At 24.4% G+C, this 21,575-nt stretch overlaps 1 protein-coding gene across 1 annotated transcript; it reads right to left on the bottom strand.

Annotated features, from left to right (window-relative positions):
* Positions 1-2,542: 2,542 nt before the first annotated feature.
* Positions 2,543-7,955, bottom strand: LOC135145335 (deoxyhypusine hydroxylase-like). The gene is made up of 7 exons (XM_064077442.1): positions 7,829-7,955; positions 6,672-6,780; positions 6,380-6,504; positions 5,727-5,874; positions 5,356-5,438; positions 4,970-5,096; positions 2,543-2,601 (listed from the first exon to the last, which is right to left on the bottom strand). Exons 1-7 carry the CDS (start codon positions 7,904-7,906, stop codon positions 2,543-2,545), a joined length of 729 nt encoding a protein of 242 aa, XP_063933512.1. The 5' UTR covers positions 7,907-7,955.
* Positions 7,956-21,575: the final 13,620 nt, after the last annotated feature.

Consider the following 21,575-nt stretch of genomic DNA (forward strand, 5'->3'; position numbering starts at 1 on the left):
TGGGTAGCGCCCCCCCCCCTTTCTAATTTACAATATCAGAAAGGTATTTTTCGCCTGAGAATCTTTTTGTTTCACTCTTATTGCTCTCTTCACTTTTATTAATACTGGATACCTAAGACATCTTCCTGAAAGTGAAATGTTAAAAAAAAATTATCTTTAGATCCTAATTTTTACTAAATTCTCGTGCCGCTTGAAAGTTTAATACTAAGTAAAAAGTTGATAAATAAATTTTAATACTTTTAAAATACGAGATGCAGTTCGTGCCCTTATTGTTCACCTCAAATATATTAAATATAAATTGCTATAAAAAATTTACAATGTCTCTACTTTCTTTAAACTAATCAGAACGGATAGCTAACGCATCTAAAATATTTCTACCTCGCCTTAAAATATCATATAAGTAAATTATAAAAAAAATAATTTTACTAAACTTAGTGATTACTTGATTTTCTACGAAATTTAACTGTACTTATTGCGTAGTAAATCTTTAAGTACTTCATTAAAGTAAACCGTCAAACATAAGCTTATGATTTAGTTTTATTTTACAACTCATCTTCACTCATACTAATACTGATTGCTTGAAGCAACCTATTTTTCTACCTCAATTTAGATCCAAATTTATACATTGTTGAAAGCATTCAAAGTTTTTACTTCTATGTAAGGCGTGAGATGTAATTTTTTTTAAGTTTTTAAAAAATTAGTACGCAAATTTTCAGAAAAAAGACAACTTTTAGTAAATGATTAATGTACCTTTATATTATCCCTCAACTCTCTCTAAAAAAAATTTTTTGTAGAAAAAGTTTTCAAGGATATTAATAATAAATGATTAACGGATCTTCAAAGTCTCCTTTGTTATAAGAATCTAATTAATACGGGATGTTTACAATATTGCTAAAGTTCATCTCAATTTTAAAAGTAAGAAATAAATTTTATTACTGAAGGCTTAAAATTTTTTTAGTGTGTATCTCAACTTAAATTTTAAAATTTAATTTTTTATAGAATAATCTAATTAACGATTTAAACAAAATCAACCGTTCTCAATTTTGACTGTAAATAATAATTTTTTCTGTATATTTTATTACTAACCAGAAATATTTTCAGTTTCTCTCTTTTTATAAAATATAAATACCTTGCTTATAAGAATTTCGTTTTTCTTCTCAAAATAAAAGATGAGAATGAAATTTTCTACAGATTTATCCTCTAAAGGGAATGCGATAAATGTTTCTTTTATAATTTCTTTCTGAATGCTAAAAAAGTTTTGTTGATCATCTCAAATTAAGTTATGAGAAACAAAACTTATTACAGATTTTAGTACTGAATGCTTAAAACATTTTTATTGTTCCTCTTAAAATATAAAATAAGAAGTACATTTGTTGCAGAATATATACAAGAATGTTATTGTTCATCTTAATTTTCTTGTAAGAAAAAAAATTAATCATTGAGTGCTTATATAAATTCAATGTGAATCTTAAAATTAAATTTAACTAGTAAAAGTAAAAAAAGTATATGTGAAATCTAATGATTAAAAAAATAAGAATTATAATTTTTTTTAAAAAAGTATGAAAAAAAAAATTACAGAAAAATAAATTCAGACTTTTTTGATTTACCATTCAAAATTATTTATAACAAATTTATTTTTTATAAATTTATTTTCAAATCTTCTATGAAAATTAGAGGTAATAAAAAAAATTTTCAAAAACTTTTTTAAATAAAATATTATGAAAGAAAAAAAAAACTTTATACAAAAATAAAATAAAATTTCAAAACATTAAAAAGTTTAAAAGAAATTTAATTAAAATAACAAAAATTAAATAAAAAAAACGTTCATCATTTTTGTCACCAAAAAATAATAAAACTCAAAAGAAAAACTATAATTGTATAAAAGAATTAAAAAAAAACTTAACAAATTTTTATATGAAATTTAATATAAAGCAAAACAAGAAAATAATATTATAAACCCGAAAAAAATAAAAATTATTAAAAGAAAACTTTTAATAATTTTTTTACTAAAGTATTGTAGAGTCCAAAGGGACGAAGGAAAAACTGTGGGGTTATTTACACCTTTACTGACGAGTATCTAAACCTTTATGCCCTTTAGAATTAATTGTAAACAAATGTATATATATATATATAGAGAGAGAGAGAGATGTACAGACGTGACTAAACAAAAAAAGCACTAAAAAATTAACACGACTGCCGGTTTATTTTTTGTGAACCTTCACTATATACTAACCACTAAGCAATGAAATAATCAATAATAATAATCATAAAATTGCCTAAAATGGTAATTTCCGTTAAAACTTATGAACTGGGATCTTGTTCTCAACAAAAACTGTCAACAAAATTTTCACGAATAATACTGAAAAGTTCATTAAAAGAAAAAATATTAAATAAAAATTAAAATTTCTTCACCAAAAATATTTAAAACTTCAGGAAAAATGTAAAAAAAACTTTTATTACCGAATAAAAAGTAAAACTCAAAAGTTTTTATGATAAATAAAATATTCATAGTATTTTTTATACATAAAAACAACGTAAAAAGTTAAGAAAAGTGGTTCAAAGTATATTCAAACTCTTCAGACTTCCCATATTCATACATATCTACTCGTGAAGGATAAAAAAAGTTAATAAAAAAGTAAAACTATAATAATAAGAAATAAAAAAAATAATAAATATAAAAATAAATAAATAAACTTATAGAAAATATAAAAAAATATTATAAAAAATAAAAAACTTTAAAAAATTTATTAATGATAAATAAGAAAAAAATTAAATACTTTAAATAATAATAAGTATTATATTTTTTAATATAAATAAACAAAAACTGTAAAAATATAAAACTAAAAATATTAAATTTTTATTATAAATTTTGGTATAAACATAAAAAGCCCAAAAGTTTATACAAAATTAATACAAATATAATAACATAATAAATAAAATATAAATAAAATATAAACTTAACAAATTCAAAAATATTATTTTACATATAAAAAGTAAAGATAATAAAAAAATAAACAAAAAAAATATAAAAATTTTATATAAAATTAATATATATATATGATAATATAATAAAAAAATATAAGAGTGTAACACTTATATTAAAAAATATTAAATTATATATAAACAGTAAAAAAAATCAAAAATATTAAAATTTTTATAATAAATTTTATCATAAATTTAAAAAAAAAACTCAAAAGTTTATAAGAAACTAATAAATAATATAATTAATAAAGAGAAAATTTAAAAACTTTAATTAAAAATAAATTATAAATTATAAAATAAAAAATCAAATGTTTTAATAAAAATATAAACTAAAATATAATAAAAATAATAAAACAATATTTATAATATAAACCATCAAAACAAATATTTTAATAAAAATAGTTTACTATCAAATTGTTATTAAAAAAATAAAATGTATATATTATTAAATATAACGAAAAAAAAAGGTGATCCAGTTATTTTCCCGTTCAGGGAAGAAATACCAAAAAAAAGGTGGTACATAAAAGCATGTGCAATGGCACGCGGGTTGTGATACGGACATGTGGTAAATAACAAAGGGCTATGTACCACGTGGTTTAGGGGATATATTAAAGTTTACTAAGAAAAGTAAATTGCAGTATTAAAAATTGTTAAAATTATATTCAAATTATTTTATAACTTCTCTTTAAATCAATTTGCATAACAGAAAAAAAAAAATTTTTATAATAAAGCAAAATTTCTTATAATAAAAAGCTTAAAAAAATTAACACCAGAAAAATATAAAGACTAAAGACTAAATATTTTCAATTTTAAAAAAATAGAAAGTCAAAGATTTCTGATAATAAAATTAAAAATATTTACTAGAAATAAATTGATAAACGCAAAACTACTTTATAATAAAATATATAAAATGTATTAAAAAGTACTTCACCCACAAAGTGATATGATATGACTATTCCAAATTTCAATCAAATTAGTAAAAAATATACTAAAAAATATATTTTTCATAATAAAAAAATTACAATGTATGAAAATGATTAAATTTAAAAAAATAAAAATAAATAATAATACAAATTATTCTAAATTTCAATAAACAATATAAACTTTAAATAAATACATTTTATAATAAATATACAAAAAAATATGAAAAATAATAAAATATTCTTAATTTCAATAAACAATAATATATAAAAAATATTAATGATGCTGTTGTTAAAAATTAATATAAAAAATAAAACTTTATTCTAATTAATTACTCACCAGAAAATAATAAAATGTAAATTATTCTACATTTCAGTATTCATTAATAAAAGTTAATAAATATAAAAATTTGTATCAAAAATAAAAAATTATAGAAAATTAATATAAATTTTTAAAAAAGCTTAAAAATATATTTTAATATTGAAATATAAAAAAAAGTATTAAAAAATTTTTCACTACAATATAAATTCTAATCCATATAAATATTAATAAAATATAATAGAAATAAAGTTTTAACGATATAAAATTTTAATATAAATTTAAAAAGCTTTTTATTAATATAATAACAATAAATAAGTATTATAGAACAATAAAAAAAATAATATAAATTTATGGATAATGAATTAATATTTCAAAATATTAAAAAGTAAATTTTTTTATTTACGATAGTATTCAGTAAAAAAAATATTACACCCGAAAAGTAATAAGAAAAAAATCTAATAAAAAAAATCTTCTGGATATAATTACTACTAAAAAGAAAATATAAAATAAATATTAAATTCAAACAAAAAAACCACAATTAGGAATTAATTAAAAATATAGTCTTAAAATTCAATAAGAATATAAAAAATTATAAAATACATAAAAAAAACTTCAAATTTTTATTAATAATATCAGTTTTGACTAGAAAAATTCAATAAAGAAATTAAATAAAGATTAATAAATTTAGTTTTACAATTTCATTAAATTAAATAATAATAAAAAAGTAAAAAAAAAATGTTCTCACCCAAAGCCACGTGGCAACTTTCTCTAATAATGCGTGGATGGTGCGATGCAGAAAATTCCTTTAGTAAAGTATATATCTCTTTACGGGAAGCAATAGCGCCAAGCGCTTCAGCAGCCTCGTGTCGCACCTCATTTTTAATAATAATAATAATAATAATGAAGAAAAGTAAAAAAACAAGTATATATAACAATAATAATAAAAGCATGTGATTTAAAGCGGATCCATTTTATTAAATGTCGCAATGAAAAGACAAATAAAGCCCTCGAAACAAAAAGGGGCCAATAATAATAATAAAGGCTTGCGGCTTATAAATAGACCCGATTTCAAAACGGATGCCAGTAAGAAATAAATAGTGCTCATTAAACAAAATGGCGACGATGGCACACCATAGGATGCTCGGTGTCGTCGCGTAACACATTCATTAGCGACTGGACGGCGTACTCGCTTTGAAGTTGCCCAAATACAAAAGCTATTATTATTTTTATTATTATTATTATTATTATTATTATTATTATTATTATTATTATTATTATTATTATTATTAGTATTAGTATTATTATTATTATTGTTGTTGTTGCTGTTGTTGTTATAATTAATACTAATTAATATCAAATGTTTTATTAGTATAGTTGTTATTATAATTATTAATTCTTAATATTATTTCTATTATCGTTTACTATTTATTTATTAGTATTATTACTATTTATTATTTATTACTACTACTGTTATTACCGTTTTATTTGTTCATTATTAATACCAATCTCATGTTTAAATAAGGCGCTGGAATCTTTGAAACCCTCAATAAGAACCTCAACAGCTTCACGAGTGCCGATATTCCTTAAAGAAAACATCGCTCGGTAGCGGCTAAACAGCGGTTGGTTGGTATCCATGAAAATACGAGCAATCTGAATAGTTGATTGGTCAATATTATTGTTTTTTTTATTTATATTACTATTTATTAACTATTATTACTATTGTTATCATGTTATCAATATTACATATAAATATTTTATATATACATGTAAACTTTATATAATAAAGACAAAAATAAACAATATAAATAATACACTGCACAAAAGTTCAAAGTCACCAAAACTATAAATACTTTATACTTATACTTTATGTAGTATTATTATTATATTTATTACTACTTTTCATAATTACTAACTTTTTAATTGTACGTTAGTACTAGTATATTTATTACTACTTTTCATAATAAATAGCATCATATCCTCATTTTCACTTCAAAAAAAATATAAATCTTCAAAAAAATTTAAAAATATAAATAAACAATGACCTCAAGTTCGTTAGAAAATTATGATTTCCAATTTTCTAACTTTTTATTATCAAAGTGTTAATATTTTCATTACTACTATATAAAACATTAATACTAAAAAAAAAAATAACAACCTCATCAAGACCGGCAGCATTATCAATTTTATTATCAAGAGGAGGAGCGGGATCGAGCGTCCCAAAGACACTCACACTTGACTTTTCTTGGTCGCTTTGTAAATCCGAAATCCATTTTAAATAATCTAAAATAGTTTTTTATTAGAAAAATTGGCAGAAATTAGATTAGATAAAAAAAAAAATTAAAATTTAAATAATAAATTTTAAAGAAAATACAAAAATTTGAAAGTTTAGTAAAATTTTTTTAAAAAAAAATCACAACTAAATAATTCAAAATGATTAAATTTCATACCGACTGCAATCTTGCAAGTTTCCGCCAATTCCACGCATTCGCTACTCGTAAATCTTCTTAAAACCTCTATAAATTTCGGATCGCGAAATGCAGCGAGCGCCTCGGCTGCCTTTAAATAATAAAATTAAGAAAAAAAATTATAAACTTTAGTAAATCTCTAAAAGATTTAAAAATTCTTAAAAAAAGAAAGTTTATTAGATTTAGTAAAACTAAGAAAACTTAAACAAATTTAAAAAAATTTGATTAGTAAATTTCTAAATTATTAAATAAAGTCTTCAAAATTTTAAAATAAAAAATATAGCAAACCTATAAAAGAGAAAATTGGAATCTAAAATTTCTTAGTAAAAAGATCAGTAAATCTCTATAAACAAATATATAATTCCCGTCTGAAAACAGCCTCTTCATTAGTATCAAAGTTTATTTTTCTTTACATTTTAATCTCTAAAAAATCCAGTTACAATCTTTTAAACTTTTTGAGAAAAATAAAAATAAGTATTATATTAATAATTAAATAAAATCTTACAAACTTTTTTTTAAAAAAAGTATTAAATCTCTAGGGGTGCTTTATATATTTCGCGCCCAACAATAATTTTCCTTAAAATATATTTTTTTTTGTTAAACAAAATTTATTAAAATCATAAATTTTATAAAAAAACACTCAAAAATAAAAAAAAAATTTAGTAAATCTCAAAAACTTCAGTATAGTCTAAAAAATTTTGTTAATTTTAAGTAAATTCCCAAATAGATTTACAACAGCCTCGTGATTATAATCTTAAAAATCCAGTTAAGATTTATATTTTATATAATAAAATCAATTAATCTCTAAAAATTTAAGTAATTAAAAAAAAATTAAAAAGATTAGTAATTCTCTAAAATTTAATGACATCTAGAAATTTATAAATAAAAATATATTTAAAGTTTAAATAAAACTTTAATAACTTTTAAAAAAGATAAAAAATCTCTTTAAAGTTTAAATAAAATCCTTAAAACTAAAAATAAAAATAAAATAAATTATTATCTACATCATGTCTAAGCACAGCTTCATAAATAAAAACTCTAAGAAAATGAATTAAAGGTTTAAAATTTTTATAAAATATCCCTTAAAAGTCTACATGAAATCTCTAAAATCTTTAAAATCTCTAAAAAAAATCAACAACTTCATGTCGGACAACAGCTTCTTGAGTGCAATCTTCAATAATCTTAATGAGGGTCGGAATGGCGGAAAAATGCTGCATTTGCCCCAAACAATAAGCAATTTCGTGTTTAAATAATTCTGAAGAATCTGAAAAGCCTAATAAAAAAAATTATTTCGTAATTGTTTTCAACCAAAAAAAAAAAATTATTTTCCTTTTGATATACACTTAACGGCCTCCTCAGTTTTTATATTTTTCAAAGTAAACAAAGCGCGAAACCTTGGATTTATCCGTAGAGTATATTATAAGAAACAATAGAAAAATATAAAAAACATTTCCGTTATATCAAAAATAATATTAAATAAATAAATAAAATAAAACTTATTTAAAGCGAATTACAACATTAATATTTATTTAAAGAAAAAGTAATTATAAAATTTCAAATCTAAAAACCAGATCAAAATAAATCAAATGTATAAATTCTTTTTTTTCAAAAGAAATACAAATTTGTAAAAAAAAAATAAAAAATATGAAATATTTAAAAAATCACAGTTGAATTAAGTATAAAATTTCAATTCAAATTTTAAAATTAAATTTATTTTTTTAGAAAATCGTATATATCAAATATTTAATTAAAAGAATCTAATTTATTACTAACAAAATTGAACAAAAAACATTTAATAAAAAAATTAAAGTAATTATAAAATTTCCAATCATAATTAATAATAATAAAATGAACACTAATTAACATTTTCTTAATAAAATCTTCAATAGACGTGTTAATACTGAAGCTAAACAATTATAATAAAATAATTAGAAAAAATTACTGATAATTAATAAAACAAATTTATACTTGATAAATTATGTTATCAAACCAACTAATATTGATAAAAGTTATAATTATGTTTTAGATTATAACTAAAAATGTAAATAGAAGGTGAAAAGTAATAGGAAATAGTAAGTTATAATAAAAATCTAAAAAAAAATTCACTTTTTTAAAGTTGACTAAAAATTTAAAAGAAAAATATATTAATTGTAAATCATGAAACAAGAAAAAAACAAATTAATACTTAAAGGCACGATTATCAAAATAACAAATTTTTACAAAAAAAAAAGTTATTTAAACTTTAAGGTATAAAATAAAAGGTAAAAATAATTATAAATAAAAATTAAAGTTTTTTAAATCTAAAAGAGAAAGCATTATCACAAAATAAATTTATACTTAAAGGCACAACTAGAAAAATTTCAAAGCTAAATTTTAAAAAAAATTAGAGAATTATATTTATTAAATAAACCAAATATTAATAAAAATTAAAAAAAAAAATTTATACTAAACAATAAAGATGAAAATAACAATTACACAATATAAATTATTATTAATTATTATAAAAAATTATACTGAAAGACGTAATTAGTTACGTAACAAAATTCCTAAAAAAAGTCAAAAATTATAAATATAAAATCATCCAATATTGATAATAGTTATAATAAAATGAAAAAAATTAAACTTGTTATAACTTATACTTATAATAATTTTACTCTTAACTTAGATAATGAAGAAACAATAATAAAACGAAGCATTAATAAATAGGTAAATAATAATACTTAACGAAATAAAAATTTGTTTTAAATAAACCTAAGTTTAAGTAAATTATAAATTATAATAAACATAACAAATTATACTAGAAGACAATTATTATATTTAAATAGAAATTTTTATAAAAAGGTTAAAGACTAATTGGTAATAAATACAATTTTATGTGCAAACTAAATTTTTATAATATACTTTTAAACCAGTAAAAAATTATTTAAGTGAAGAAGTCTATAAAAATTTAAAAAAAAAAAATGAGTTTACTATAACCTAATTAATATAACTTGCCTTAAATAAAGAGGATAATTCTCATCAAGAAGTACATGAGATAAATGTTCCAACGAACTATATTTACTTTCGCCATCCATTCCACTATAAACCATCTTTAGACTGGAAAAGTGATTTTATATGAATACAAGTAAACGTCAAACACGTGAGGACTTTATACTATCAGAAACGCCTCCTTTGTCCCAACTTAGAGTAAATGTAAGCTTAAGTAGAATTTTTATATATAAAGCGTATATTAGTTAAGTAATATTTGTTAGTTATTTATCATTATTATATACCAATACGTCATACAGTTTGGGTAAATAAAATTTTCCAACTATTTTATTAAAGAATCACCGTAAGGTAGAATTTTTTCAAGTAAAGCAAATATTAGTTAAGAGCCGATTAATAAGGGATTATTTATTATGTACCAATATATCATACAGTTCGAGTATATTAAATTTGCTTGCTAAACAGTTAAAGAACCACTTTTACCAAATAAAAATCCCTTTCAATATATTTTAAACCAAATACTACTAAATTTTTAACTATCTTTGTCCTAAGCAACGATTAGTCAAGTAATATCTGCTAGCCAAATTTATAAGAATTATGTATTATACAAAAATATTATATTAATTTCTTTATAGTTAGCAGTACAAGCTAAAGGAGAATTTATTATTATAAATTGTAAACTACAAATAGTTCATTAATATTTGCTGGCCAAAGTACTAGAAGAATACCTTTATAAAAAAAATAGATAGTCTCTATAGTTTAAACTATAAAAACAAATCTTGTACAATTGGTAGTACAAATTGAAGTTGAGCTGGTTATATCTTAACCATTATTCTTAAGCAAAAATGTTAACTCGACAGTTCATATTAATACTACAAAGTATAATATCCTTAATTTTTTGCATAATTTTATTAGTATTACCGTTGTATGAAAGTTCATGAACCCCTTTGTATATGCTACTATAAATTTTAGATATAGCAGTTGTGTATAAATAGACTTAATCTATCCTCTATACAATTCTTAAAAAAGTTTTACAGGTTTATTATTTGCATAAAAAAAAAGTTAAATTAAAATTGGTTGACTTTTTTTAAGTCATGGACAAAACTTTACTACATTTAGCTTTCATATGCTGTTATTTTTCTCAGGAATTAAAAAAAACTTTTTGATATTTTCCGCTATTACCAAACTTGTGGATAGGCCTATATTTCTTCATCAATAACAATTACTTTCTTTTATATATTATTATATTTCTTATAAAGGTATATCATTACTACTCAACCTATATAAACTTTTCACTCTATAGCAAATAGATGGGCCTTCCTTTTAATAAAAGTTTACCACTTTTTATAAGCGGGGCGAAACATTCTAAATTGTTGAAAGTACAAAATTATTTTATTAGATGTCTCCTTAAATAAAACTTCAAATTTAGTAAATTTTATAAAGCCAAAAATCTTAGGCACCGATGGCATTTATATAGGGAAGAAACTATTTACAGATGACTTTTTATGGTGATCGTTAGCCCTCGGTCAGAAGTTCAGAAGAAGTTGAAAAGTAAATTAAAGCTAAAGTTCAATTCGTTGGTATGAGTACCATAACGAAAGGTTTTTGTTCTATTAAAAGTTACCTTATAAAACTTAACTACAAATAAAACAATAGTAATAAAATAATAAAAATATTAAAATTATAAAATTACTTAATATAAAATTTAGTATATACATATAAATATTTTAAATAGAAGTAAATTAGAAAGTTTAATGTAAATTTATATATACTTACTAATAAAAATAAAAATGTTATATAATTAATATTTACAATATAAAAAGAGCCTTTCCAACCCTCTGAAATATAAAAACCACCTTAAACGAGGATTTAATAATAATAAATATAACTAATGTTGTATAGTTTAAAAAGTGCGCTAATATAAATAGCGAAAAGTTTAAAGATTGCAACGTCTCCTGATCTCAAAGTTATGTTTGTACGAGGTAATTATTGGGAGAGCAACTGCAAAAGAAATTTTAATGCTGCAACACCACTTTATCACTAACTCCGCCGCTCGGTACCAGTATAAAAATTTTAATAAGCTAACCTCTCACCAACCAGTTTTATTTTAATGTTTAAAATTTACTCAATCTACATGCTATTTGAAACATAAACGTAAAGACCTCTTGATATTGGTTAAACTTGAAATTTTGCATTGTCATTTTTTGTTTATCTGAAGTATATATAGAGAGATTAGCAGTAGTAAATACTCACAAGTTTTTCCTCCGTTGTTATCTTTCTTTTTATTTTTCTATCGCTTGTTTTGCTTGCCTTCTTATTAAGCGCCGCAGTGCAGTTCCTCGACGCGAAGGGCTAAGTGTTTGATATCTATTGTGCGGTTTCCTCCGAAGGTCACAGGTTTACCCTCCGTGCCTTGGTTTGCCTTGTTTTGCCGTTGCAATGGCGACATTATAGGCCACTATTGCACCTATAACTCAGACGAGCGCCGCCAGAGGACCAGCTGTATGACCTAGTTTTTACGATCCTTTACCTGATGCTTTACTGACAACTGCTAGTCTTGAGAAACCGTTAAACGAGCTAAATTTGTTGACATTAAAAGCCAGCAATACCTCCTTTAGATTGTCGCCATACTTTTTTTCTGGCGCTACAACTTCACTTATTTATAGTTGAAGCTTGACTTACTTGCACCTTTGGTAAACTGCTAAAATTTTTGTTGTCAGTAGAGAGAGGCTTTACGACTTCACACTTTCCATCCTTGACATGGGGGTTACACAATACCAAGAAACTTATTAAAACCACTAGCTCTCCGTAATGGTTACAGGTGTACTTCATATAATTAGGAAATTAGTACCGCGAGCGTGAGCAGCAGAGGAAAGTGTGATCGAAAGTATCCGTCCTGCGAAGTCTTGAGTAGCCAGAACAAAGCTCGAGCAAAGTAAAAAGACAAAAAGATACTCAGTTGAGAAGTGAGCTGGAAGCTCCAAACCCGGATGTGAGCGGATTCTTAAAGAGAAATCTAAAGTAAACAAGAACTTACTGTAGTTCCAGCGGCACGCAAAAGTCCCGTAAGCCAAAAACTAAGTCAAGCGGTAAACTTAAAACGCAGTCTACTTTTTGAGGGGAAAATGAGCCTGCTGGAACTAACCGAATTGGGTTAAAGCCATATATAAGATGTACGCATTAAGCGAAAGGTACTCAAAAAAAAAGTAGACTACATTCGTTAAAATAATTATTAGCCTCTATATGTAAAAGTGTAAGGAAGTTGCAATAAAGGTAGCTACGTTGAGAGATACTCAACAAAGAGTAGTTCACTGAAAAAAAATGTCAAACTACGCGTTTGTGAAATAGTGAAGTCGGGAGCGCGTATATAAAGGTTGAGAAGCCAGGTAAACTTCCTGCATGCTTACAAGTCTCTAAGTTAGAAAACCCCGTGAACCAGCCTGGATCAATAATAGAAAACCGATTTCTTAAATTTAAAGTGAAATAGATTTTAGAACAGCATAAAAAAGTTTATCATCCTCCACAAGATGTAGTACAAAATTGGGTTTCTTATAAAAGAGTTAACGCTTGCGGCCCCATATAAAGCTCCTGGTGCTATCAAATCATGAGTTGTCATACAGGTACCTTTTCAGAACTAAATTTTAGAAGGAAGATCTCGAGTATACACAATGACTACAAAAGGGAATTAAGCCTAATACTTTTGAAGAGAGGAAGTCGGAGTAAATTTAATTTTAATTGTAACTATTACAAATACCAGACTACAAAACAGACAAGAGATTTATCACTGCGAGATGCCAAAAGTGGAAATCCCCAAGGGATTGCTATGCTGTCCTCTTCACCGTAAAGATAATATAAAATCTATAAACACCAAAAAACAATACTTTTACAGCCTCAGTTTAATAAAATAGTAATAAAGGGCAGCAGAAAACCCACTTTTGCTTAATACAAAACGAACTAAAATATAAAGATAAGAGAAAATGCAGTCATAAATTTTTCTACAAAAACAGCGATTATAAAAAATCTACAAAATTTATTGATTTTCACTCCATTGATTCTATGCTATAATAAAATTGTTAAAAGGATTTAAGGTAAAACTTCAGAATATTCTCTCTTGGTAATGAAAATTATTATTGTTAAGAAAAAAATTATATAAAAGATTACTATCTTGTAAAGAGTTACGTGTAAAATTTTTTAATTAAAAAAAAATTTATTTTTTATTGGAAGAGTTATAATTAAAAATAAAGTCAAAATTGCTTGTAAACAAGTTCCTTGTCTTACTACAAATATAATAAAACCTTATAAAAAAAGACCAATCTATTTTAATATCAGATAAATACCAAACGCTATGTGCAAAAATATAAAAACTTATAAAACTTTCAATTCACCAAAAACTTTTACGAATTATTAGCCAACGGAAATCTGGTTGCTTTCCAAGTTCTGTAGAAGAAAAAGAAGTAATTGAAATTTTCTAACTAACGCCGCAATAAAAACAAGCACGTCTGAAAAAAATTCTTGAGGAAAGTAAAGCGAGAATCCATGCAAAATTTTCACTTGCAATAGTTAACTAAACTTTAAATCGAACAGGTAGCGGGATCATTCAAGCGCATGACCTTATAATATGCCCAATGCTACTGCTTCACTACAAAAAAAAAAAAAAATTTATATACAGTATATAAATTTGCTCAATTCGAAAACGAATTAAAGTTAGTCAAGCTACAAGCAAAGTAAAAATAATTTCATGGCAATCTTTTCAAAGGAATATAGAAACAAAATAAATGTTATATCTTTAAAAAGCTTAACTTCGAAGTGTAAGAGAAAGATTTAATGTTATTTCTATGCAAAAACCTATAAAATATTTAAAGTAAAAAAAAATTAATAAGAATTTTTTAAAGTCAAAAATTTTATAAACTTTGTCAATTTTTTGTGGGCTCAAAAAATATAATAAGTAGTCTTACTTAAAAACTTTTAGAAAAAAAGAATAAAAGTAACAAGTGTGCAGCCGAAAAAGAACCTTAAAAAAAGGTCAAAGTTGAATGAAGCCGATTGTTACTCAATTCTCTAATAGAGTAGGACGCTTTTAAACATAAAGAGACTGACTAAGAAGTAAACTAGTTATTACTAGAATAACTTATTAAGACACCTATTATTATAACTCTGTAATAAAAATATGATTACCATATAGGAAGCTTAGCAATAGCTTAAAGGGTTGAAAAATCAACTAACACCTATATACATAGAATTCTAAAGAGTATAGCAATAAAAAAAAAAATAATAAAGGTTTTAAAGAAGTACAATTTTTAAGCAAACCTCCACAACTATAAAAAGGGAAAGAGCTAACTATTTTAATTCAGAAGTTTATTAAATAAGTAAATATGAGTTCCTTCTACTGCAGTCTGTGGCAAACAATGTGACTAGAAACGAACATTAATTAACAATGAGGCCCAAGGCTAACATAATGTCAGCACAAGGTATAAACGTAATGATAGTTCCATATATATTAACAACTACGAAAGTTAAAAGTATGTTACTAAACGAAATATTATGAGCTAAATGTTAAGTTACAAGGTTATAAGTTCCTAAAGGCCTGTACGTGATCTCTTCCCCAAAAAGTGAACTAATTGTAACTCAATTCTCCATCCAACGAAAGCAGAATAATAGTTAAGTAACATAAAAGTGCAGCACTGAGTGTCAAGAAAGTCTTATTCATTATGAAAAATCAAAAAACTTGCAAATTTTTAAAATTTTTAAAAAAATCACATCGTTGTTAATTAAGTCCCTTATAACATTAAAAAAATTTTAATAAGAATCGACACCCTAAGCGCCATAATCACTAAATTAAAAACACTAACACACGAAATCAACGTGTTACCATGAATTTCATATGCTTTTTTCTTTGTTTACTCAATCCTTCTTTAAAGAAATGAACTTACTGGATACTGCTTAACCATTTATGTCATTCAAGTTTGTGTCACCACCAATGTTCTCTCCTGTTTTACGTTGGTTAAAAAACACTTTTTTAAATTATGAGTCAAGTGACCAATCAAAGGATCTGGTTAAGCTTTGAAGTATGCAATAAGATTATTTATATTTTGCGAGGAACCGCTTTTAGTTAGTTTATATTGTGTTTAAGTAGTTGCACTCGCCCTAAGCCGTTCTCGGGTGCGTTGTGAAGCAATTCAAGAAACCAATTTTCGTCTACCTTATATAACCGCCCTAGTTATGGGTACTACAATATAACTTCAAGACTACGCACTGGGAGAGCCAGAATTAAAACTTTTTAAAATGTGGAAAATGTTTGTATAGACCATAAGCTAATAATGTTTCTCCCCTTTAGGATCGGGGCTACTACAATAATATATTTACTACTTCATTCAAATTTTCTGTTAATAACTTGGCTCATATTTAATACTTTATTATTTTAACTAAGTACAGTGGGACCTCTGCCTTCCTATTATAATTTTGAAAACTTTACAGTAAAGAATAATAAATAATTAATAATTCGTCTAACAGTATCTGCAAATGCAGAGACAATGAATAGAAGGCTAATATAACTAAAAATAAAAAGTTCACAACTTTTTTGGAAAGTTAAATCATAAATACACACGTATAGAAAAAATGTTCTATAAGATTTCAATTAATGAGAATGCTTTAAATGAATAAATTAAATTATTAATTAATTAAAGATAAACAAATAAATATTAAACTGGGTGGTTTATTATAACTTGCCCGTGTATGAAGAGCTCAGCACATGGTCACTTAGGTTTTTATCCTTTTTTTTTAAAAAAAAAGAAAAAATAGTAGCTTCATAGAGCTTATTTAATTCATTTCATAACATTCAAACAATATAAAATTATCTGTGTACTGTTATCATTAATATTAAAATCTCTAAATAACGCCTTAATTTAAAACGGCTTGATGAAAGAAAGAAAAAATTACATATATCTACATTTATCTTTGAAATTGTAAACGCTCCTATACTTTACGTTGTAATTTTGCAAGGTTAAGACTTATAATCTTCAAACTATTTCATATAAAAAAAGTTCTGTTGCACACAAATTTCGTGTAGATATTTTTTGATTCTAAAATTTAATATTAAATAATGCTCAAAATATAATTTGTGTAAAGTCAAAAAGGATGCAAAGAGTCTAGTTTTCATCATGATCTATAATTATATTAAAGTTGAACTGTTTGCGCAATTTGGTACCTTACCATTTGCTGCCTACGTAATGGGTTGAAAGTTTCTATTGTGTTTTTAATGTCCTTTGTTGTTATGGTTTCTTTTTAACCTTTAATCCTACTATCCTTACACTTTCTAAGTTTTTTTTTAAACATAAAAACTTCTAACTATTTGGAGTTTCTACTACATTTTGAAAGAAAACTAATAACGCAAATACTAAAATTTACCTTAACGCGATACCTATGATGAGGAAAACGCTTATTATTTTCTCTTGAATTAAAAATTTTTTTTATCTCACATCCCATAAGTAATCCATTAAAAAATTATTCTGTTCTGCATATTTCTTAATATATTGCAACTTTCGTTTTTTTAACTTTTAAAAAATTACTTTTAGCAATATTTTTATTGGATGTATTATTATTAAAAATTTTTCATTACTTTGATGAATATAGTTACTATTACAGTACTATTAAAGAAACCATCATATTACCGTTTTTTATATTAATTACATGTATGTTTTATTTTAAATATGATCACGTTGTACTTTATAAGAAAATTTTAATAGATAATTGACCTTGATTAGATTAACTTTCTAAACTCTGCGTTTTTTAAAAGTATATCTAAAATGGTTACATGGTGTCTATCTCTCCACGCATTGAAAAGAGAAGGTAAAAAAATGTTTTTATAAATTTGACATCATTAAGTCTTAGTATTTACTCAAAAAACTTAAGAGCATATTTAAAAATTTTGATGTGATATTAATATAAAGGTTTTCCTCTATTAAAAATAAGGCAGAGCTAATAGTAGAATCCTTAATTTAATAGAATCCATAATTATAATATTTAAAATCTTAAATTAAATAAACTCTAACTTCTTAAATATCCTTCTCTCTATTTCATTAAGTTTTCAAACATATGCCTTTCAGAAGATGACCAGCCTAGAATTAACTAACTTAAAATAATTATTATAACTTAACTGTATGTAGGTGAGTCACTGCAACATTATTAATTTTAAAATCTGTAAAACAGCTACTCCAGATTTACTAAAAGCTACTAACAACCACCACTAAAATAAAATGTAATTATAATATTATAAGTTTTGCACTTCATTATAAGTTAAAATCTGATATAGAAAATCATAAACTCAAAAATACAGAGAACAATTTTAATTTCTCTACTATAAAAAAACGGATAACGTCTAGTAACTAAATACAAATTAGGTAAGTTTTCAAATTTAAACGCGCTTCCAAAAGTAAAAAATTTAAATATTATACAAAATTTTTTTTGCTTAAAGTAGCAACGTTATTAAAAATTTTAATGAGCAACAAAATTAGTTACCATATTGATAAATTTAAAAAAAAATTTTAACTTAATCAAAAATTATTGGCTATAATTAATGACTCTTTACAGGTATTATTTAAAATATTAAGATATGCTGGATTCTATAAAGTAACAAGTTGTAAGAACTTTCCGAATAGATTACAATCAAAAAAATATAAATAGACACCACACACTACTATTCCGCTAGGCATTACTATCAGAATGGATCGTCAAAACCAGTCACACCAGTCACACCAGTCCAACCCATCTTCTGCTCGAAACCAGCAAAGCAGCAACACTATGGGCGATAAATTGTCGAAAGCTGGTCAGGTTAGTGAACTTTGTATGATGTAAAACAGCGTTAGTCATGCTTTAAATACTTTTACGAAACAGAACCTGAAGGAAGGCAATTATCAAGGCGCTAAAGAAGATATTAAGGGCGCTTTCCATAGTCAAGGCAGCGATCAAAGCCACCCTTCTAACTAAATGGCTATTTAGCTTGCTTCCTATACAATAAAGTTAGCAAATATTACGTTTCTTTTTTTTTTTTTAATTAAGCTCTTAATTTTATGCCATTAAAAGATGAATATTTTTGTAAAGGCCGAAAGTTTTAACTTTTGTTTTGAAGACTCCTCAACTAAAATTCTCAAAGTGCGTTACATAAGTACCGCCTTTTAGTTATGTATTCAAATTACATCTCAATACTGCGTGAGTGCATAACTACCGATGTCTACCAATGCTATAGTTTGTAAGCCTTGGCCTGTATCCTACGATTTTTTAAAAAATATTGACGGCGAGCCTGCAAAGCTGAGCTCTTCTAATAACTATAGTCCAACTTTTTGGCGTAAGGTACAGTTAAGCTCATGCTAGCGCTTATAAAAAATTATATTAGCTATTCTAAAAAGCAAAGCTCGTTTGATAACTATACTCTTTAACTTTTTTGAGGTGCATTTAAAACAAAAAAGTTTAAGACTCAACCCGCTTCCGTAATATTTCACTGCGAAGGCTTAGAATGTCTCTCGATTTGCTTTTGCCTTCATTCAAAGGTGTTCATATTGAATCAATTCATAAAGAACTTAGATTGTTCCAATGTTGGTTGAAACAGTCGAATACGCAATCCAATCTTTGTACCTGAAAAATTAAAAGTGTAAAATTTAATTGAACGAAAATAATTTAAAAGAACTATTGTATCTAGTTAAGTCTTAGCTCAGCACCCGAGAAGTTCATTGTGGCGAGATAAATAGCGCTTGCTTCCTATAAATGATGCAGTACCGTATCTACTTATTGTACAGCAGAACTATTATCAGGAAGCTCTCTTTCGAGCTTATATAATATTGTAGTTTCATTATCTACTTTTGAGACAGATGTTAACAAAACTTTTCCTCAAAACAGTGCGAAAATGAAAAACCTTAATTATTCTCTACTTTTTAAAAATCTAAACAGCTGGTCGAAATCTAAAATAGATCCTAATTTACTACATCACACATAATGCTGTAAACTTTATTTCAGCTTTCCTTTTTCATAAGTTGACTTTAAGGTGTACGACACTGATATAAGATGAGAAATAAAAACAGGAAACTGATTACACTTACCTCCAAACCCTCCAGTATATTGCATTAAGGAGATACTTAAGTTTGTTTCTATCTCATTATATGTAATAAACTTATTTATTACTGCCATTTAATAATATATATCTAACTTTACATTGAAATCAGTGACTTTCCAAATCTTTCTTTAGTTTTACCAAATAATTATGTTTTTACTTTGGACAGAGTTATTATTTTACTGCTGTTAACTTTCTTAAGGTTCTAGATTGTTCAGTATTTTATTGCTTTTATTACTTTCTTAGAAAATACTGTAGTTTATTTGACAATTTGTATAAATTTTATATAATATTTTTTTAATTCATTAGTAACAAAGTTTATATAGTGCTAATCATATAAAATTAACAATTGTATTATTTAAAAAATTATAGTTGTTATAAGTAAGATTTTCACTACAGCTAAACCCCTTAAACGTTTTCTTGATCTAAATTTTCTTTACTTTTATGTATATCCATTTTGGTTATTATATTTTAATTATATATTACATAGCTGTTTTGCCATAATTGTTAAAGTATCCGTTTAATAGGCGAAACCACTTAGTATTTAACGAACAAAAATTCGAAATTATTATAAAAGCTATTAACGAACGAAAAATTTACTGTAAAATAAATTAATTTTTCGTTCTTGATAAAATTGAATTATTATAAACTACAGTTTTCGAATTTTTACAATTTTTTAAGGAAACTTGATCTATTAACTAAATTTTGTTAAAATTTAACTTTATTTTGGCCTTTAGCTTAGCTTTTACCAAAGTTTGAAACTCCAATTTCCTTTCTTTATATACAATCTCTAAAGGCTCTTTGCTCTGATACGAATTTTGTTTAGAGTATTTTACATTTAATATTACTAGACTTATTTAGAGAGATTGTATTTCAACAAAAAAAGTTCGCGTATACTTCTTTTTGTTTTTAAAAAAATTGGGATCATATTTTTTAATTTTTAATTTTTCACTATATAACTTGTTACCTTTAAGCGCTTTGGTCTTAATTTCAGTATTTAATATATAAGCTTCCACTCAAATTACTTAATTGCTTTTTTAACATAAACTTTTAGGTGTTTCAAAGTTGTGTAATTTTGATATTTTGTGAATTCTCGAATTTTATTAAAAATTGAGCCTTTACACAACTTTTGTAGTTGTTTATTGACACTATAACTAGTTTAAACATATTTTAGCGTAAAGCCGACTTTTGGTTAAAAGTGATTTTGAAACTGCCAGAGTAGAGCACTGCACCCTCTTTTTAAGCTCAGTATTTTTATGCTAAGGGACATTTCTGTTTTAAATTCTTTCCACGCCTAACTTCAATTTAAATTATTTTCAATATACAAACTAAATTTATATAATTTTCTTTTAAAATTATTGCTAAAGATTTAATAATTATTTTTAAGGATTATCCAGACCAGCATTTGGAATTCCACCTTTTGATTAACATAAGAATTTGTCCGCTCATCCTTTTTTATATTTGCTCAAGAATTTGTTTAGAGTACGTAAATAAATTTGGCAATTGTATTATCAGTTAATCCAAAATTAACTTATCCTTTTAATCTTAAACATACTAGCAAAAACTTATAATGCAATAACACGGTGTTATAATGACGCTCCTACGAAACTTCCAAACTTTGTGTTAAATAAACGCAAAATTAACTTTAATCAAAAACTGCGTAGTTCTTACTATATTAATCAGCAAACTAGGTTATAAATTATTTATTTTTTGACACTTTAAGGTCAATTAAAAAAAATTTACTCTTGAAATTTAGTGTTTCAATAACAGTAAAACTTTATTTTAATCTTACAATGTAAGTT

The sequence above is a fragment of the Zophobas morio genome, unplaced genomic scaffold, assembly GCF_036711695.1.
Source record: "Zophobas morio isolate AGI-343-1 ecotype UQ-CSIRO unplaced genomic scaffold, CSIRO_AGI_Zmor_V1 ptg000144l, whole genome shotgun sequence".
Classification (NCBI taxonomy): Eukaryota; Metazoa; Arthropoda; class Insecta; order Coleoptera; family Tenebrionidae; genus Zophobas; species Zophobas morio.